This window comes from Melanotaenia boesemani, chromosome 23 (assembly GCF_017639745.1).
Source record: "Melanotaenia boesemani isolate fMelBoe1 chromosome 23, fMelBoe1.pri, whole genome shotgun sequence".
Lineage (NCBI taxonomy): Eukaryota > Metazoa > Chordata > Actinopteri > Atheriniformes > Melanotaeniidae > Melanotaenia > Melanotaenia boesemani.
Window position 1 is genome coordinate 18,486,654 of NC_055704.1, and position 16,651 is coordinate 18,503,304.

At 38.5% G+C, this 16,651-nt stretch overlaps 2 protein-coding genes across 5 annotated transcripts in view; one reads left to right on the plus strand and one right to left on the minus strand.

Moving 5' to 3' along the window:
- tfec (transcription factor EC) overlaps nt 1–2,143 on the minus strand; it is a 46,944-nt gene extending 44,801 nt beyond the window's left edge. For all 4 annotated transcript variants that reach the window (XM_041977505.1, XM_041977501.1, XM_041977500.1 and 1 more), the window contains exon 1: nt 2,017–2,143. The gene's annotated coding sequence lies outside the window, so the exon portion shown is untranslated. The remainder of the gene's footprint in view (nt 1–2,016) is intronic.
- A 4,952-nt stretch (nt 2,144–7,095) lies between these two features.
- On the plus strand, nt 7,096–13,528 carry LOC121634665 (aldo-keto reductase family 1 member B1-like). Its single transcript, XM_041977508.1, has 10 exons — nt 7,096–7,366; nt 9,197–9,364; nt 9,503–9,619; nt 9,733–9,810; nt 10,453–10,575; nt 11,271–11,377; nt 11,732–11,813; nt 12,335–12,418; nt 12,530–12,612; nt 12,711–13,528. Exons 1-10 carry the CDS (start codon nt 7,301–7,303, stop codon nt 12,751–12,753), a joined length of 951 nt encoding a protein of 316 aa, XP_041833442.1. The 5' UTR covers nt 7,096–7,300; the 3' UTR covers nt 12,754–13,528.
- Nucleotides 13,529–16,651: the final 3,123 nt, after the last annotated feature.

The following is a 16,651-nucleotide window of genomic DNA, read 5'->3' on the forward strand; positions in this document are numbered from 1 at the left end:
AATACATTTAATTTCAGATATGATTGTTCATGTCTGCACTGACCGCATAAGTCTCGTGATCACATGCTGACATTAAAAACAAAGCACCTTGTGTTTGCTGGAGGTTGATATGGACAAAGCTTAAAGAGCAAAGCAGGTGTCAAAACTTAAAGGAAACATACAGCATCTATCTTTTACAGTCCCTCTCTATACGGGGAAATCAGTTAGATATACAAGTGTCCACTTTACAGGTCAGTCAGATCCATTTTTGTAACATCAAAGAGCGGTTTCAGGAAGAAGCTGTAGACTGTGGATGAGCATTCACTTTTCATCGGTCAAGGATGTGCACCTCAGCTGAGAGGAGGTTACTACTTGTGCTCTTTGAAGTTGGTTCTCAGGGCAGATAATGTTTACATTCTTCCAGCGCTTTGTTCCCTCCATCCCACCTCTTCTTATATACATCTGTTTTTATTGCAGAAACTGTAACTGCACTTCCGGTATCTATCACCAAGCTTTTTTAAGCTTTCTAGGAGGCCTAACTCGTCTAGATGGGATGTAAATAAATATGCTGCCATTATCAGATTATCCACAAGAGGGTGTTGTACACATTGATTCAACATCTGAGTAAAGGATTACTCATACTTTTATTTCTTTCTTGGAGCTGCAATCAATGCCCCCACATATCAGGAAAAAGAAGAGAGCAAATGTCCTGAGGCATTTGTGTGGGTGATGTGTCTTTAACTGCCTGGATGACATTTCTTATAAGCGATGATTCAAACAAGAATGATTTCTAACAACTCCCAGTGTCATGTGCTCAAACAATAATGTCAAAGTGGCACTGCCCTTTGCATTATGCTGCACACTACCCCCAGCTTTGCACCCCATCCCCATCAGCAATGTTGCACCAGCTGCACACATCTCTGCTGCTGCACACTACACAGCTGCTGTCCATGCTGATGTCTCATATTTAACAAGATTTCTAATAAGCCTTTAAACTCAAGCTAAATTAGATGCATATTCAATATAAATATACATGTTTTTACTTTCTAGGAAATATTTCTGTCAGATCTGAAAATTCTTTCTAGTCATTTTTGTTTTGACTCATCATCTCATAAGACTTTTACACACGTCTCTGACATACATACAGTTCCCTCCCCTCCTGGTCCAACCCCGCACGCGTTCTTCTCCACAAACAACATTCCCGTGATGCAAGATTGGAGAAGTTCAGAGTTTTCTTCATATTTTGTAAATAATATCAGATGACTAAAAATGAGGAAGTACCCTCATGAGGAAGTTTTCCCGCTGTGTCATTCTGATCACTCATGGCTGCATTCAGATAAAAACACAGTGTGCCCACGCTGGAACAAGACGTTGTTTAAGTTACGCAAAGATTTTGCGTAACTTGTAGCATCTTTTTTTAGAAAGGCAACATAGCATCAGCTGTGAAAAGAAATTATCCTAGAAAAAATTTGTGGAAAAGAAGATTTTGGAGACAAAGATTTTTAGAAATGAAAGATCAAACTGGAACTTTGTGGAATGTGTTAAATATCTTATTCATATAAAACAAGCTATTAATTCATGGTCTATAGTTATCATTGGTGTCATCTACAGAATTCTTATAAAACTGTCTGCTGGTATGTTAATATTCTTTTTTTACGTAACTCAAAACCACTTCTTAAATTTTACTTGAAATTTTTAAAAAATCTGATATATAAAGATTTAAAAATTTAACACTAAGACTTAGTAGAAATTACCCTTTTTTTTCTTGTTTTTTTGGTCTGGATCGCCTTACGTATTATATTGGGATGAAGTGTGTTTTCAATCCCTAAACATTCCCGCCTCCAAGTAAACAAACTTCCTGTTTAGTCAGTGAGGTAAGAAATAACATGCTTCCTTCACCCTCATCACAAATGTCAGCAAGAAAAGATCCAACACATTACACAGCAAGCATAAGCATAGCACAGACTGCTGAGCAGTAGTATTTGCATACCAGAATGAAACACCAGCACAAAAATATTTCTTAAATTTTTCAGTTACCTGATGTTTGTTGTCTGTGGAAAACAGTTGTCTGTTTTTCTGGTTCAGTGTCCAGCTTCAAATGATCCACATTTATGTTTGACTCATTCTTGGAAGCGTGAACTAGTGAAAGGGCCCCGGATTTAAACCAAATTGTGTTTCCTCTTTTTTAACACCCATGGAGCAGGGTGCAAAGAGAAGCTTTAACGTCAACACCCCCCTCTTTCTCTCCCCGAGACAGAAATAATCACAGATTCTGGCAAGTCATCCTGTGACATAATCGTGATCTACAAGAAATGAGTCAAATAAATGAAAACAAAGTAACTAAAAAAGCTGCCCGCCTTATGCCTATCTTTAAAGTTTTTTTTTTCTTTTGGAAATTCTCAACAAAAACCAAGGTACTTACCTGGTAAATTACAATAGATACTCCTTCTGATAATGCAGCAAGCAGCTGCATTTTGTTGTCAAGGGCAACACTAAAAAACAAAAGGAAAAGACTTGACTTTCAAGTGTAGATTGAACGCTTTTAATTTCATATTCTTCAGACAGTTTGTTCATAACCGATCAGCCTTGCACAGATTGTAAGAACAAAACACACAAATGTTTTTGGTCAGCAGTGGCATTTTTTTTTCCAAAGGGAAAGGCCTCCAATATTTCATTCACGGTCACACTAATCTGCATAATGATGATGATGAACAACCCATCAGGGGCGATTTGAGAGAGAAAGCCTCCAATTTCCCCTTCAGATGCATGTTGATTGTGTTTGTTCTTGGCAGTTAGGTTGATGAGGGAGCAATATGGAGGAGGCTGGATGGACACTTGTTACGTGTTACCGTTAGAATAGCCGCCATCTCTCGACAGAGAACAAACAGCGAGCGCAGACTGAAATCAAGGCGTCTGCAAAAGCTCTCAGGAATGCAAATTCAAAAGCACTTCATTATTTTCTTTTTCCCTGCAATCTTGTGTCTGAGAGACTGAACTAAGTGGTTAATCAAGCCAAAAACCAAACCATGTCTAAGGGGCTGAAGAGGAGACATCCCTGTTCACAGATAAGGCAGAAGTTATGAGTGAAATCGGATAAATTCCTGTATCTCAGTGCAAATGAAATTAGACAAAAATGTGTACGTTAAGGATCCAAACCTAATTAGGAAGATCTATCCAGTGAAAAGTTAAACTGATGCTCACGATTAGCAACTAAATAAAGAAAGTTCTGTCGTTTCAGACAGGAATGTGACCTTAACAGCATCTATAAAGTTGGCAAAAAAAAAAAGAAAAAAAATCTTCCAAAGGTTCTTTAAGGTTACTTTCATATAGAAGCTCTTTTACAGATTCTGTAACATTACCCAGCCAAGTCGTCTGAACTATTCTGGTGGTGGTAAAAACTTGTCTTTCTTCTTTTAGCAGGGCCTTAACACAATTTTAACGCTATGTGAGCATTCACACGCCAGCACTGATGCACAAGTTTTCTGTTGTCTGAAGCTGGATCGGCTAATATAATATCCCAGTATGGAACTTGACCATTAAAGTTTCATTAAAATGGCCTCAACTGATTTAGTGTCATATAAAACATTTGATTCATTCTTACATGTCATTGTTAAATAAGATAATATTTCACATGAAACATACACTGCTGCTGTGTATATATTTATTTTGTTTGTTTAACCATTAGATTAATACCAGTTCAGATGAGCAATAATACATTATATACCACACTTTATCATTTATCAAAACAAAAAAAAGCAAAGTTTTGGGACTTTGTTGGTCTGGTCTAATCAGGTGTGCATTAAAACATTGCCAAGGAGGAAAAACATCCGCAACCGATGCTGCTCATCAGTCTTGGGTTGCTTTATTAAGCTTTTTCCATTTAGAGTCCATCATGTGACATTGAGAAATATAAATGACAAGTAAAAAAGGTCAAAGTCTGTGTCAGTTGCTGGCATCGTGGCTAACTTTTTTGTTTACAGGGTGTTTAGGTGCAGTTCAAGCAGACTACTCTGAGGTGGTTTTCTTAGCCGCCTTTATTCCGAATGCAAGAGGAGTTCCTGTGAAAATATTTTACCCTAAAAACTACCCTGGTTAGGAGATGATACTTTTGAGATTACCCTTAACTCTTCAGATGGGCCTTGCAGCACAGACTGGTCAAGCATTCCTGACCAAATTACTCTTATTTCAGACGTTCTGTCTTAGTTATCTCAGCTTTAATATCTATCACAGCTCAAAAAAATCTGTAAACATTGAAGTTGTGCTGCAGGAATAGTTATCGCTGTTTGTAAGCACAATATTCAAACTCAAGCCATTCATGCAGCTTCATTTAGGTTCTCGTTCCGACTGGTATCTTGACAACCTACCTTTACTGATGCAGTGATTTCACCCATAGACTCATATCTTTTTAACACAGTGCCACCCAAAAATCACAGATATGCAGTACTGTCTTTCAGCCTTACTTTATGTGTCCAAATATTTCTCTGATTTCTGAAAATCATTTAATGACTTTATGTCCTGGAGACAGTTAAACTATTTTAAAACTTTAATCGGAACATTAGATCGGAACTTCTTAGATTTATTATTTGAACGCAGTCATATTACTGTCATGCTGCCAAATAACTCTAAAAATAAAGCAAATACCAGACACTTTTAGTTACAGTTGTGTTAAAAAAGGATTATCAGATTGTTGGACTTAATCTATTAGACTGTCCAGCTAATTGGGATATCAGTAGAATTTTTTCTAAATGTTACCTTTAAACAAAATCAGCTCCGATAATCTCCCCTGCCTCCGAGAACATGTTGTGCACTTGACAAATGATTATGATTTACTTATGACGTAGGGATTTCTCTCCCTGATCCTGTTATCGTTCAACAGCCAGAAAGTGCAGAATGTGAGTGTGTGAGTGAACTCAGCACGAGCTGACACTCAACATTAGAATTAAGGATGGAGAATATGACCCAGGGCGCTCTGGCAGAAACAGAGAAGAAGACAGCAAAGCCGAGTCCGGAGGGTGAGACATGAACTGGAGAGAAAAAGGCAAAGAGAGTGGAGCAAATGCCATGAAATGAAATGTGGTGTTTGATCTCCCCAGGACAGGTTACGACTTACTGGAGGAGTGTCTGATCTTATGTAGAAGCAGGGAAAGGCGAGACGCTGCCAGCTGCACAGAGCATTCATTATGGCCACATAATGGAGGAGGAAAAAGCAGCTCATTTTGACCTGTATATTTGTGACACCATGATCCTCCCCCTGTCCATTCCACTCATCTATGAAGATTTGTCCTCTTGTCTCTTGGATTGCTTGCGAAACGTACATCCTGAAACACAAACCTCACCTGAAGTCTTTACTCTTTGTCTAAAAGTTTCCTCGAGAGGTACTTGGTTTTACATGGGGCCTCTGTTGTATCTTCAAACACAGGTTTGTTTTTCATTTCCTTTCTTCTAATCGATGCACTCAGTACAGTGAAATGGTGTCAGCTTGCAGATGTTAAAAAAGGGGGTTCTGAAATAAAGCCCCCCTTTTAGGTAGCAATTGTATGTGGCCGTGTCTTCATCTGGTTTACCTGTGACTCTTTGATCCCGACAGTATGCGGCGGTGTTTGATTCCTGGGGTACTTTGACAGTTTGGAGGTTGTCAAAAGGCCCTCCAGTGTCTGAAGTTAGATCAGAGGAGAGAGGGCCTGAAAAGCAGCCGTCCAGCAGGGAGAAGATCAGAAGAGACACAAACTTTAGCAAGAACCATTGTGAGTTACACACTGGCTGCTAGCTCCCATAACTTTTACCTTTGTATTTTTTTTTCTTTTTTTCTTTTTATATGGCTGCCTTCTCCCTTTCTTATCTTCTGCTCAGAATGTTGAATGGCTCAGTTAAAGGTCTGTGAGGTTTTATCTGATTTTGCCAAAATGAGTCACCTTGTATGGGTTCTCCCTTTCAGCTGTCTCTTGAGGTTTAAGGCTGGTCTGTATGTGCACAATAGTGTGCATCTTCAAGCATCATGCCATAAGAAGGTTATATTTAAAATAATAAAGACTCATTGAACAACATAACTTTTAAACACACTCTTTCCATCTTTATAAGCTGATCCTGCCGGTTATTTATCATACCCAAAGCTTGTTGAAAGACCAGTTCTACTGATTCATTTTAAATAAGAAATTAAATGAATGCTTGAGATTTTTTTTTAGCTTTAATCAAAGCGATCAGTCAGTACAGCTACTGTAATTACCAACCATATTAGTTAATGTATTAAAATATGTGATTATATTACTTTAAAGCCAAAGCTGGGGAATTTGTGGTGACCGTTCTTAGGTATGGAAAGTGTAATTGTGCCCTCTAGTGGTTGAGTAGCAGAACAAACAACGTTTTTAAAGAGACAGGGGAAGAGTGTTTAATTTAGCCACTGTAGTGGATTATAAAATCAGATTAATACTGAAAAGATTGCAATGTGATAAAAGAAAATATGCAAATTGGATGTTAATTTGATCTGCAGTTTTAATTTTCTTTAACCCTGTCTTTAAAAAAAAGTCTTAAAAACATTTGTCAGTGGCTTTGGATGTTGCTTGAATTATGTTAGATTTATATTTTGGACAGCTAAGCCAAAAATTCTACAAGTACAATGTTGGTTTTTTCAAGTTTCATTAAAAAGTTTTTTTTTAATGAATTAAGGAGCTGAAATTAAAATACTGTTGCACCATCTGTATAGAGTGTTTATTCTCTGCTTTCCATGTATTAGGTGATGCAGTTTTAACCCTTTGAAGATAACTTGATGGTACATGGCACTAATACCTCTAAAAGTTGTTTGAAAGATTCAGATTGTGTGCACAAATTATTCATTTGCTGTTAGGAGCTGCTGTAAAGAAATACAGCTTCAAGGCCAAAATTCTTGAAAACATTTATGTGTAACTGGAACTGCTGACTTTTAAAGAATGTTACTCTTGTGTGAAATTCCAACTGGTAAAGAAAGATACACTGTTTTTATTTCAATAGACACACACAACCGGGGAGGATCTCTGCAGAACTTGTAGAACAGAACAGTCTGTCAAATCATCCTAATCTGTATAAATTTGAGCACATCTGTGACATTTTGCTCAGTGCATGATACTTTGTTGTGCACTCCTGTTATTTAGAGGGGATTTTATCAGTATTGCCAACTAATAGATTGACAGGAGCGCGTGTGGCTGCTGTGACCTCGGTTCACTGCAATTCTAGGAATAAAGGCATCACTAATCGATCGACGACGCACTCGTTCTTTGCCGTGCTCCGCATTTGCTTTCGCTACCCGACTTTCTTATCCACATTCAGGTTTCGATCGTCCTCAATAACAATGGCAACAACAGTGAAGCTGAACACCGGTGCACAGATGCCCATCGTGGGACTGGGCACATGGAAGGTGCGTCTGTTTCGACTTACATTGTCCTGCCTTGTTGAAGTTAATACTTAATCTATTAAGCTAGCTGGGCATTTTGCCAGCATCGCGTGACCGGAGTGTAAGAACAAACTTTACACGAAACATTAGCCCACGTCTTAGTGTTAATTGTTAAGAAAGTGGACTTAATGTCATTTAATTTGTGACACTTATGTTGCTGTAGGGCCTGAACTTGAGGAGGTATCAACCGTGGCTAATGCATTCAATACAGCTGGTTTCTAGAAACATACACGTTTGCAAGGGTGTTAGCCGAAGAGCTCCTCTATTCAGTGTTAACTAGTAAATCATTTTATGGTTCTTTCTGTAATCCATGGTTGTTAAGATTGGTCATTAGGCTTGAACAGCCCATTTCGAAGAAACAAAGAAGTTTTGTGTATTTTGCAGTTAGGAGTCTGTTTCCGTTTTCTTCTCCGTTAAAGAAGGAAGAAAAAAAATCTCTCCAGTTAGAAAACGTGTTTTTCTACTCATTTATGTCTGCCTGTCAGGACGTGTGTTCAAAGGTTGATAGTATAAGGATGTTTCGCTTTTAATGCTCCCTTTGTCCTTTTATGGACAACACAACTCATCTCACTGGTGTGATGGGGAACTTTTGGCCTCAGCACACAGACAGTGAGACTAGACCAGATCACTTGTGAAATTAAAGTTTTAAGTGAATTGATGTTCTGAATAAACCTTACAATTTGAGTACTGGGCCCATTTTTTTTTAGGCTCAAAAAGTTCATACCTATAATGAAATAGTATATCTCTCCAACCAGAAGGTCTATTCGATTACTTTTGGAGTCATAATAAAGGGAAGACCTGCCTAAAACAATAATAATTCTTTTAGGATGAATATGAATATCCCTCTGCTGATGCAGCTGTAATTTCTGTCATAGTACAACACGTGAACCTTATCTCTGCAAAGTTCAACCCTGATAAAGTGAAGGAAAGCAAAATTAGAGCTAATTTGATTACATCTAATTTAGGCAACGTCTCAAAATTATGCATTTTTGACACAGATTGGCATCATCTGTTCTAAATGTCCCCCAACTGAACTCCCTCGGGTTTTAGGTCAATACACCAGCTTTTCTTTTTTCTTTTTAACTTCATTTCATGTCAGGGCTCAGACATTTTGGCAGTATCCCAATAATTTGCACAAAAGTATCTCTTCTAAACCATAATGGCTGTTTTTGTTATTAATATTCATTTGGCTGAAAACCAAAGGTGACATAGCCTTCGCAGCAGTGGCTCCTTCCCTCTGGAACTCCCTTCCTCTCAGCCTGATCTCTTTTAAAAAGCAGCTAAAAACACATCTTTTTAAGCTTGCTTTTACTTAGTTTTATTTGTTTTTATTTTCTCTGTGTTATTGTTATTTTGTGTTCTGTTTTATTCTTAAGCACTTTGTGATTTTTATCTTGAAAGGTGCTATATAAATAAACATTTACTTATTTCCTTACTTACTTACACAGGATCTTGGTTAATTCTATTCAGTAAAGAAATACAGAAATTTAAAAATAAATGTGAAAATAATTAAGAAAATAAATGAGAAAAATAAATGAAAATGAGTAAATGTAGGAATGAAAAAAATACATAAAATCAATAAATTGTGGAAGTAGCTAATTATATAAAAAGAATTTAGAATATGTAAAATGAAAGTTCTAAGTGTTTTTTATTCTTAAGAAACCTTAATACAGGAGTAATTATTAGCACTTTGTTGTGTCAGGGAGAGTTGTTGCCTGCATTCCCTAATAGATACAAGACCAGAGAATACTTGTGTCTGCTAAATATTAACACCCTATCATTCTGGTCTTTTAGTCTCCTCCTGGAAAGGTCACAGAGGCAGTGAAAGCAGCCATTTCAGCTGGTTACAGGCACATTGATGGAGCGTACGTCTACCAGAATGAGGCAGAAGTGGGTGAGGGTGTTCAGGCCATGATCGAGGCTGGAGTGGTCAAAAGAGAAGATCTTTTCATTGTGAGCAAGGTGAGCTCAGAAGCTACGTACGTATCCATCTTTTTACCGTTGTGTACAAAATGACATTTTGACCTGAATGTTGCCACTTAGATAACAGACTGCAATATGTCTGTAAAGATGAATTCCTGTGTCCTTCACATTTTATAGCTATGGTGCACTTTCCATGAGAAGTCCATTGTGAGGAAAGGCTGTGAGAAGACTCTCAGTGACCTTAAACTGGACTATCTAGACCTCTATCTAGTGCACTGGCCCATGGGTTTCAAGGTGGGAATGCTGCTCTCATTCTCATGAAATATGTCTGTATCTTTATCATAAAGTGGAAGTCATGGTAATATGATGTTAGCTTCGGGGTTATTAAATCCTTTGTCATGTTACAGTCTGGAAGTGAGCTTTTTCCTTTGGACAGTGCTGGAGAGACGATCAATGACAATACTCATTTTCTGGAAACATGGGAGGTAAGATTTAGTCAGACAACACTTGCAAACAGGTAAAACATGTAGGTATAAGGAAAACAAAGATAAATATGTCCCAGTAGGTGGGGGTTGAACAGGTTTTCCTCTCAAGTTGTAGACCAGGGTTGCCCAATTCTGGTCCTCGAGATCAACTATCCTGCAACTTTTAGATGCATCTCTTTTCCAACACACCTAAATCACCTGGGTTGGGAAAAGAGATGTGTCTAAAAGCTGCAGGATAGTCAATCTCGAGGACCAGCATGGGGCAACCCTGCCCTAGACCTTTTCCTCACATCATCTCATTTGTACAAAGAATTTGTTTTAGACAAATAATGACACATAGAATAAAGTGATTTTGTGGAAAATATCACTTTTAAAGCTTTGATTTTGTTATTTTTTTCTAACCAAGCCACTTTAATGACACATTTAATCACCAGTGGAAATTTTCAATTAATGTTTGTTTTGTTTCTTTATTTTATGTAATTATTATCTAAAATAAACTGCTTAATTTATGCCCCCCTGTGGCAGTGCAGGGAGACATAAAATTGATCTGGTATGTTTACCTGAACAACATATAAGGATATAGCTGAACAAAGATAACAGTTAATTAAAATAGTTTCCTTTTTTATGGTCTGTTTTTGTCAGGCGATGGAAGAACTGGTGGATGCTGGTTTGGTCAAAGCCATAGGCATCTCCAACTTCAACAAGGATCAGATTGAAGCCGTTCTCAACAAGCCAGGACTCAAATACAAGCCTGCCAACAACCAGGTAAGCTTAAGTTTTCCTTATGATGTGTCATGACTGCTCAGCACACATTTGCAGAAGATAAAGCTAGCACTTGTTGTACATATCACTGATGAGATAAAACTGTATTACAAAGCAGAAAAAAAGGATAAATTTCAAGCAGATGGCTCTTAAAGGTCAAAATCCTGTAATTATCCATCTCCTCCAGTCTGCACTGGCATATAAATGTCTTGTTAAGCCACAATGGGCCACAGCAGATTTCCTCAGGCTCCACTATTTAGCTGAGCTGACCTTATATTGTTTGTGTTCCTTGGGCCATATCTCACAATCAGTGTCCTGCTTGTCTGCTTGTGTTTTCATTATAAAATGAAAGCATCATTTTCCTTCTGCCATTTCTCATCATACACACAAAACACAGAACATAGGACACTCATATATTGAACAATAGTGAGCTTATCCATTAAAACAGACATTTTTTTTAGATAAATATGTGCATCAACACAGTAATGCTAAGTGTAAAAATAACAATATGCAACTCTGATTTCTAAGACAGGACAGCTGCATTGTCCTCATATTGCCCAAAGCAACAGCTTTAATCACAAAAGTGAAGGTATTATTTGTAGTAATAATTTGAGTGTCAGTGAAAGGCTTTATTTGACATGACACACGTGTAGACTGCTCGTATACTTGGTTTGTGCTGTTGTTTGTTTCCCTATCAGGTGGAGTGCCACCCCTACCTGACCCAGGAGAAGCTGATCAACTATTGCCACTCCCAGGGCATCTCAGTTACTGCTTACAGCCCTCTAGGATCTCCAGACAGACCATGGTTAGTAAGCAATCAGAATTTTGTCTAAAATACACACACAAAAAATTGTTCATCTTGATGTTTTGTTGAGTGTCATTTCAGTATTTACCAATACTGTGCTGTCTGTAGGATCTCTTTGGTTAGTTTCAGCATGTGATTGTTGTTCCTCTTTGTCTATGTCGTTTGTTATTGTGACATATATTGTCATGGGATCAGCAGAAAATAAAAGTACCACCAAGGTTTAATTTATGTATTTATTTTTAGAAATGATTGTTTTGTATTGCTGATAATTATTCGATTTACACATTTACTGGATGACACATATCTGTGTATGAGTGCTGTAAGAAGTCTTGGATTAACTACATTTAATTGCAGGGCTAAACCAGATGACCCCTCTCTTTTGGATGATCCCCAAATCAAAGCCATAGCGGAGAAGCACAAGAAGACACCTGCTCAGGTAAACAGAGAAAGCCGTAATTTACTTGCATTAATTCAGATGCAAAAGATAAACATGTAGTCTGATCATTATTGACCATAAATGTATGTCTAAAGCTAGGTGTTAAATCTAAAATTTCAGCCTAAACAAATGCGTACCTGGTGTTGAGATGGTAGGTTACTTAAAGTTAGAGGCGCTTTGGTGAAACGTAAACTTATTTCTGTACTGTCTGCACGCGACACCATTTTCATTAAGTGTCCCGTCTTTGCTTTTTTTCATTCTCAAACTTCCCATCTAAAGTGCCAATGGGTTTATTCTTCTGCTTCTTCTTCTTTGGTTTCTCCTTCCTCTTCTTCTTGGTCGGCACGCAATGAGTTGGTGCATAACCACCAACAACTGCAGGCTACAATGTCAGATCCATTGACTGAGTGGCAGCCCTTTGAGAGAAGAAAATTAGCGTGTTCATTCCACTAATTAATTTCCTTGCACTAACATGTTAATTTTGGCAGCTCTAGTTAATACTTTGTATTCTTTCCTGCCAGGTTCTGATCCGCTTCCACATCCAAAGAAATGTGATCGTGATCCCCAAGTCCATCACTCCACAGCGCATTCAGGAGAATTTCCAGGTAATCAGTTGAGCAGATAGTTCTTTTTCTTTGGTTTGTTTGTTTTTTTTTAATAAGCTTTCATTCTGCTTTACACAATTTGGTACTTTAAATCAATTAAAATGATTGCAGGTGTTTGACTTTGAGTTATCTGAGGAGGAAATGAAGACTATATTGGGATTCAATCGGAACTGGAGAGCCTGTCCAATGCAATGGTGAGACTATCAAGCTCATATAGATTTAGCTCGTAATGTTGTAAAACTTTCATGTTAGTCAAGCTTTGCTTGACTTTCCCTTTTTTTATCTTCTACAGGGGCTTGAAGCACAAGGACTATCCATTCAACGCTGAATTCTAAAACAAAACAAGCGTCATCGCCTGTTGTTTAGATCCATTTGGACTGTTACTGTGGCTTTACATATAACCTCTTATATTTCTCGGGAAAAACAGCTTCTTCATCTGTTCCCTGGAAAGTTTTACATACAAACAAATTTACTTATGCCCAATTAGATTCTCTAAATTAATCATTTTAGATAAAGGTCTTTGTGTTATTTTAGTTTGAGTGAATAATTTGATCTTTATTTTTCACATGTTTTGCATTGAATTTATGTTTTTTTTACTGTTATATTTTTAGTATGGCATTAAGTACTGGGGGGAAAGAAAAAAATGTGCCATATGCAGTAAAAAAATAACCTATTTTTAGATGAACAGATGGTTCTGAGAATTATCAGTTTTAAAACTCTTTTTTTGAAAGTCTTATGGTATCGTGTGTAAAAGGAGAAAAAAACTCATGATGAGCCTATACCCAAAGATAAGACAAAACCTATGTTGTAGCATAAAATTAACACTAGAGATGCACTCCTGATTTCTCTGAATACTGGCTATTTTTCCCCACAGCACAGTGAGCTTTGTTCTTATGACTGTGAAAGAGGCCTTGTGTCTAAAGTTACATATAGTCAGATTCTTAACACTTCTTTCTTAATCACAGAACACGTTGCACAACGCTGATTTTCTTTTGTATGAGTCATGAAATGGCACTTTGTAGTCATGTGAATCAACCCTGTTAAATGACTGCTACTTTCACTTCCTTTATCTGTATTCATTAAGTATTACAATAAAATCCTGTGGGTGAATGTGGATAGAAGTTTACTGAGCTTTGAGGTGAAAAGACACACACACACACAAAATGTCCTCAGGTATTTTTGACATGTCTCTGGGGGCGCTGCTATTGTGGCGACCGGCAGCTGGCGTTTTGTGCTCCGTGTGTGTTGTGTTTTGGCTGCGAAATCAATTTCCCTTTGGGGACAATAAAGAAATTGAGATTGAGAAAAAAACTTAACCCACTTCTGTTGAATTTAACTTCTTTAGCAAAGATACGAAGACATCCAGATTCAGACTTCATGCTAACACAGCCACAAATAGAGCATGTTATCTAAGATAACCCAAATAAATTCTTCCCCGAAGTTTTCCCTTTAATCTTTTCCTTGAACTCATTGGAAAAACATGAGTTTAAGGAAAGATGGTGAAAGAAATCCTTAAAGAATTTGACCATGCTCTAACTAAGCTGAGATTTTGGTCTGCAGTATTGAAACTACGGATGTTCAATACAAGAAAAAAACAAACAGGAGAATATTAACAGGAGATGTGGCACATTATTTGGGGGCTTTACACACACTTCTATGTTGCTCATTCCACAGACACATGATCCTTGCAAGTTTTTCCTTGTTGTAAAGGTGACTTAATCAGGCTTTCTGAGAGCACCAGTTGAGATTAAAGGGGATAAAAAATATCCCAAGGTGTTCCCAGGCCAGCCCCGAGATGTAATTCCTCCAACGTGTCCTGGGTCTTTCCCGGGAGTCTCCTTCCGGTGGGACATGCCTGGAACACCTCACCACAGAGGCTTTCAGGATGCCTGAACACCTCATCTGGCTCCTCTCAATGCGAAGGAGCAGCAGCTCTACTCTAAGGCTACTCCCGGATCACTGAGCTTCTCACCCTATCTCTAAGGGAGAGCCCAGGGACCCTGCGGAGAAAACTCATTTCGGCCGCTTGTATTCGCAATCTCGTTCTTTAGGTCACTACCCACAGCTCGTGACCATAGGTGAGGGTAGGAACGTAGATCGACCGGTAAATTGAGAACTTTGCCTTTCGGCTCAGCTCCTGAGCCCGACAGACCAATGCAGAGACAGCTTCACTGCAGATGCCGCACCGATCCACCTGTTGATCTCCTGCTCCATACTTCCCTCACTTGTGAACAAGACTCTGCAATACTTGAAGTCCTCCACTTGGGGCAGGACCTCATTGCCGACCCGGAGAAAACACTCCACCCTTTTCTGGCTGAGGACCATGGTCTCGGATTTGGAGGTGCTGATTCTCAACCCAGCGACTTCACACTCTGCTGCAAATCGTTCCAGCAAGAGCTGAAGATCATGGATCAATGAAGCCAACAGAACTACACCATCTGCAAAAAGCAGAGACCCAATCCTGAGGCCACCAATCCAGATCCCCTCAACACCTCAGCTACACCTAGAAATTCTGTCCATAGAAGTTATGAACAGAATCGGTGACAAAGGAAAGCCTTGGCAGTCTTGGTGGAGTCTAATCCTTACTGGAAACTAATCTGATTCGGGAATGCGGACCAAGCTCTTGCACCAGTCGTACAGGGACTAGACAGCTCATACCAAGGGGGTCTGGCACTCCATACTCCCGGAGTACCCCTTTTCCTGATGATCCTCTCCAGGCTGCAGTCATCCCTGCTGGTTTTGCACCTTTGTCTTCCACACTTTTCCTTTCCACTCAACTTTTTTTTTATGTGCTTTGATGCAGCACTTTGAGAGCATCCAACTTCTTTTGCAATTACCTTTTGAAGTTTTCCCTCCTTGTGGAGGGTGTAAATGATGGTTTTCTGCACAATTGTCAGGTCAGCAACCTTCCCCATGATAATGAATTCTACTGAAACAGATTGAGATCATTTAAATGATTAGAGTACAGCCCTAAGAGGCTACAACACTGAACCTTCTCACACTATTTTTCTGAGATTTAGATTTTTGGGTTTTCATAAGCTGTAAGCTATAATCATTAAAATTATAACAAATAAATGCTGGAAATATTTCACTTTGTATGTAATTAGTCTATATGATATATTAGTTTACCTTTATAAGGTGTATTACTGAAATAAATTAAGTATTGCATGATATTCTATTTTTTTTCACCTGTATTTGCATAAAAAGGCACAAATGTCAACTACAATATCAGGCAGGACCATTCTGTACAAAAATGTATCCATAAATCTCAGTATGATAGAATAAATACAACTGTAGCTGGAGATGATACCACCATCTAAGATACTAAGTTGTTGCTATAATTGTAAGCCTTGTTGTTCATTATTAATCAACATAGAAACATTTTTCAGCATGCATGTCCGTAGGCCTGAAGATGAAAATAAGAAACCTCTAATCCACCCATGAAAACATGTCTTTACATTCTCAAACACCCCCAACCTTTGGCATGGGTGTAGTGTTTACTTTTAGTATCATTTCTCTAATGTGAATGTTGTAGTACCAGCTTGACAGGTTGGCCTCTTAGGCCTGACTGGCACTTGTAAAAATGGTTGCCTTCACCTGGCCTGGTAGTCTGCTATAAAAATGGTAGGGCCATGACCATGACACTACCAAGCCTGCTGCTCATGTAGGTTGACTTTGTCTTTTGCAAGATGTGTATATCAAATCTCTCTCTTTCTTTTTAAAAATGTGTTTCTTTGGTTTGCTTCGAAAACAAACAAGCAAGCAAACAAACAAACAAAAACATATATATTCTTGGTTTTAGCTAGTGATGGTTTAATGAAGCCCTGTGAATGTATTGCGTCTTTGTGGCCAATTGCATCGCCAGAAGTGTCACTACTCAAGGCCCCATTTAACAGCTCATTTGGTAGTACTGACATCTGCTGGTCACTTGATGTCCGGCAGTCCTGTAAACTACATATTGATGGAAATGTAAACACAATTCACGCAGAGCATTTCTTGCCTTTTCCGCAGAACAATTCACTCGCGTGAATCGAGGAAAACGGGGTCTCGTTTGGTCACGTGATGTTCAGGAAACGGACTTCGCTTCAGGCTTCATTTGGACACGCCCCCTTTACTCGATGCAGGCTTTAGGGCTTTTGTGTTAGACTAACATCACTAGTTTTAGCACGTTTCCTGGAAAGGTGACTAGAAGGGGACTGGAATTCAAGTGGAAATGGTAATACTTCTTCCCAC

Excerpts from the sequence above, each read along its gene's own strand:
- LOC121634665 (XM_041977508.1), top strand. The coding sequence starts at position 7,301 with ATGGCAACAACAGTGAAGCTGAACACCGGTGCACAGATGCCCATCGTG. Across the intron at positions 9,620-9,732 it reads ACTGGCCCATGGGTTTCAAG|TCTGGAAGTGAGCTTTTTCC; the intron begins GTGGGAATGCTG and ends GTCATGTTACAG. Across the intron at positions 11,814-12,334 it reads ACAAGAAGACACCTGCTCAG|GTTCTGATCCGCTTCCACAT; the intron begins GTAAACAGAGAA and ends CTTTCCTGCCAG.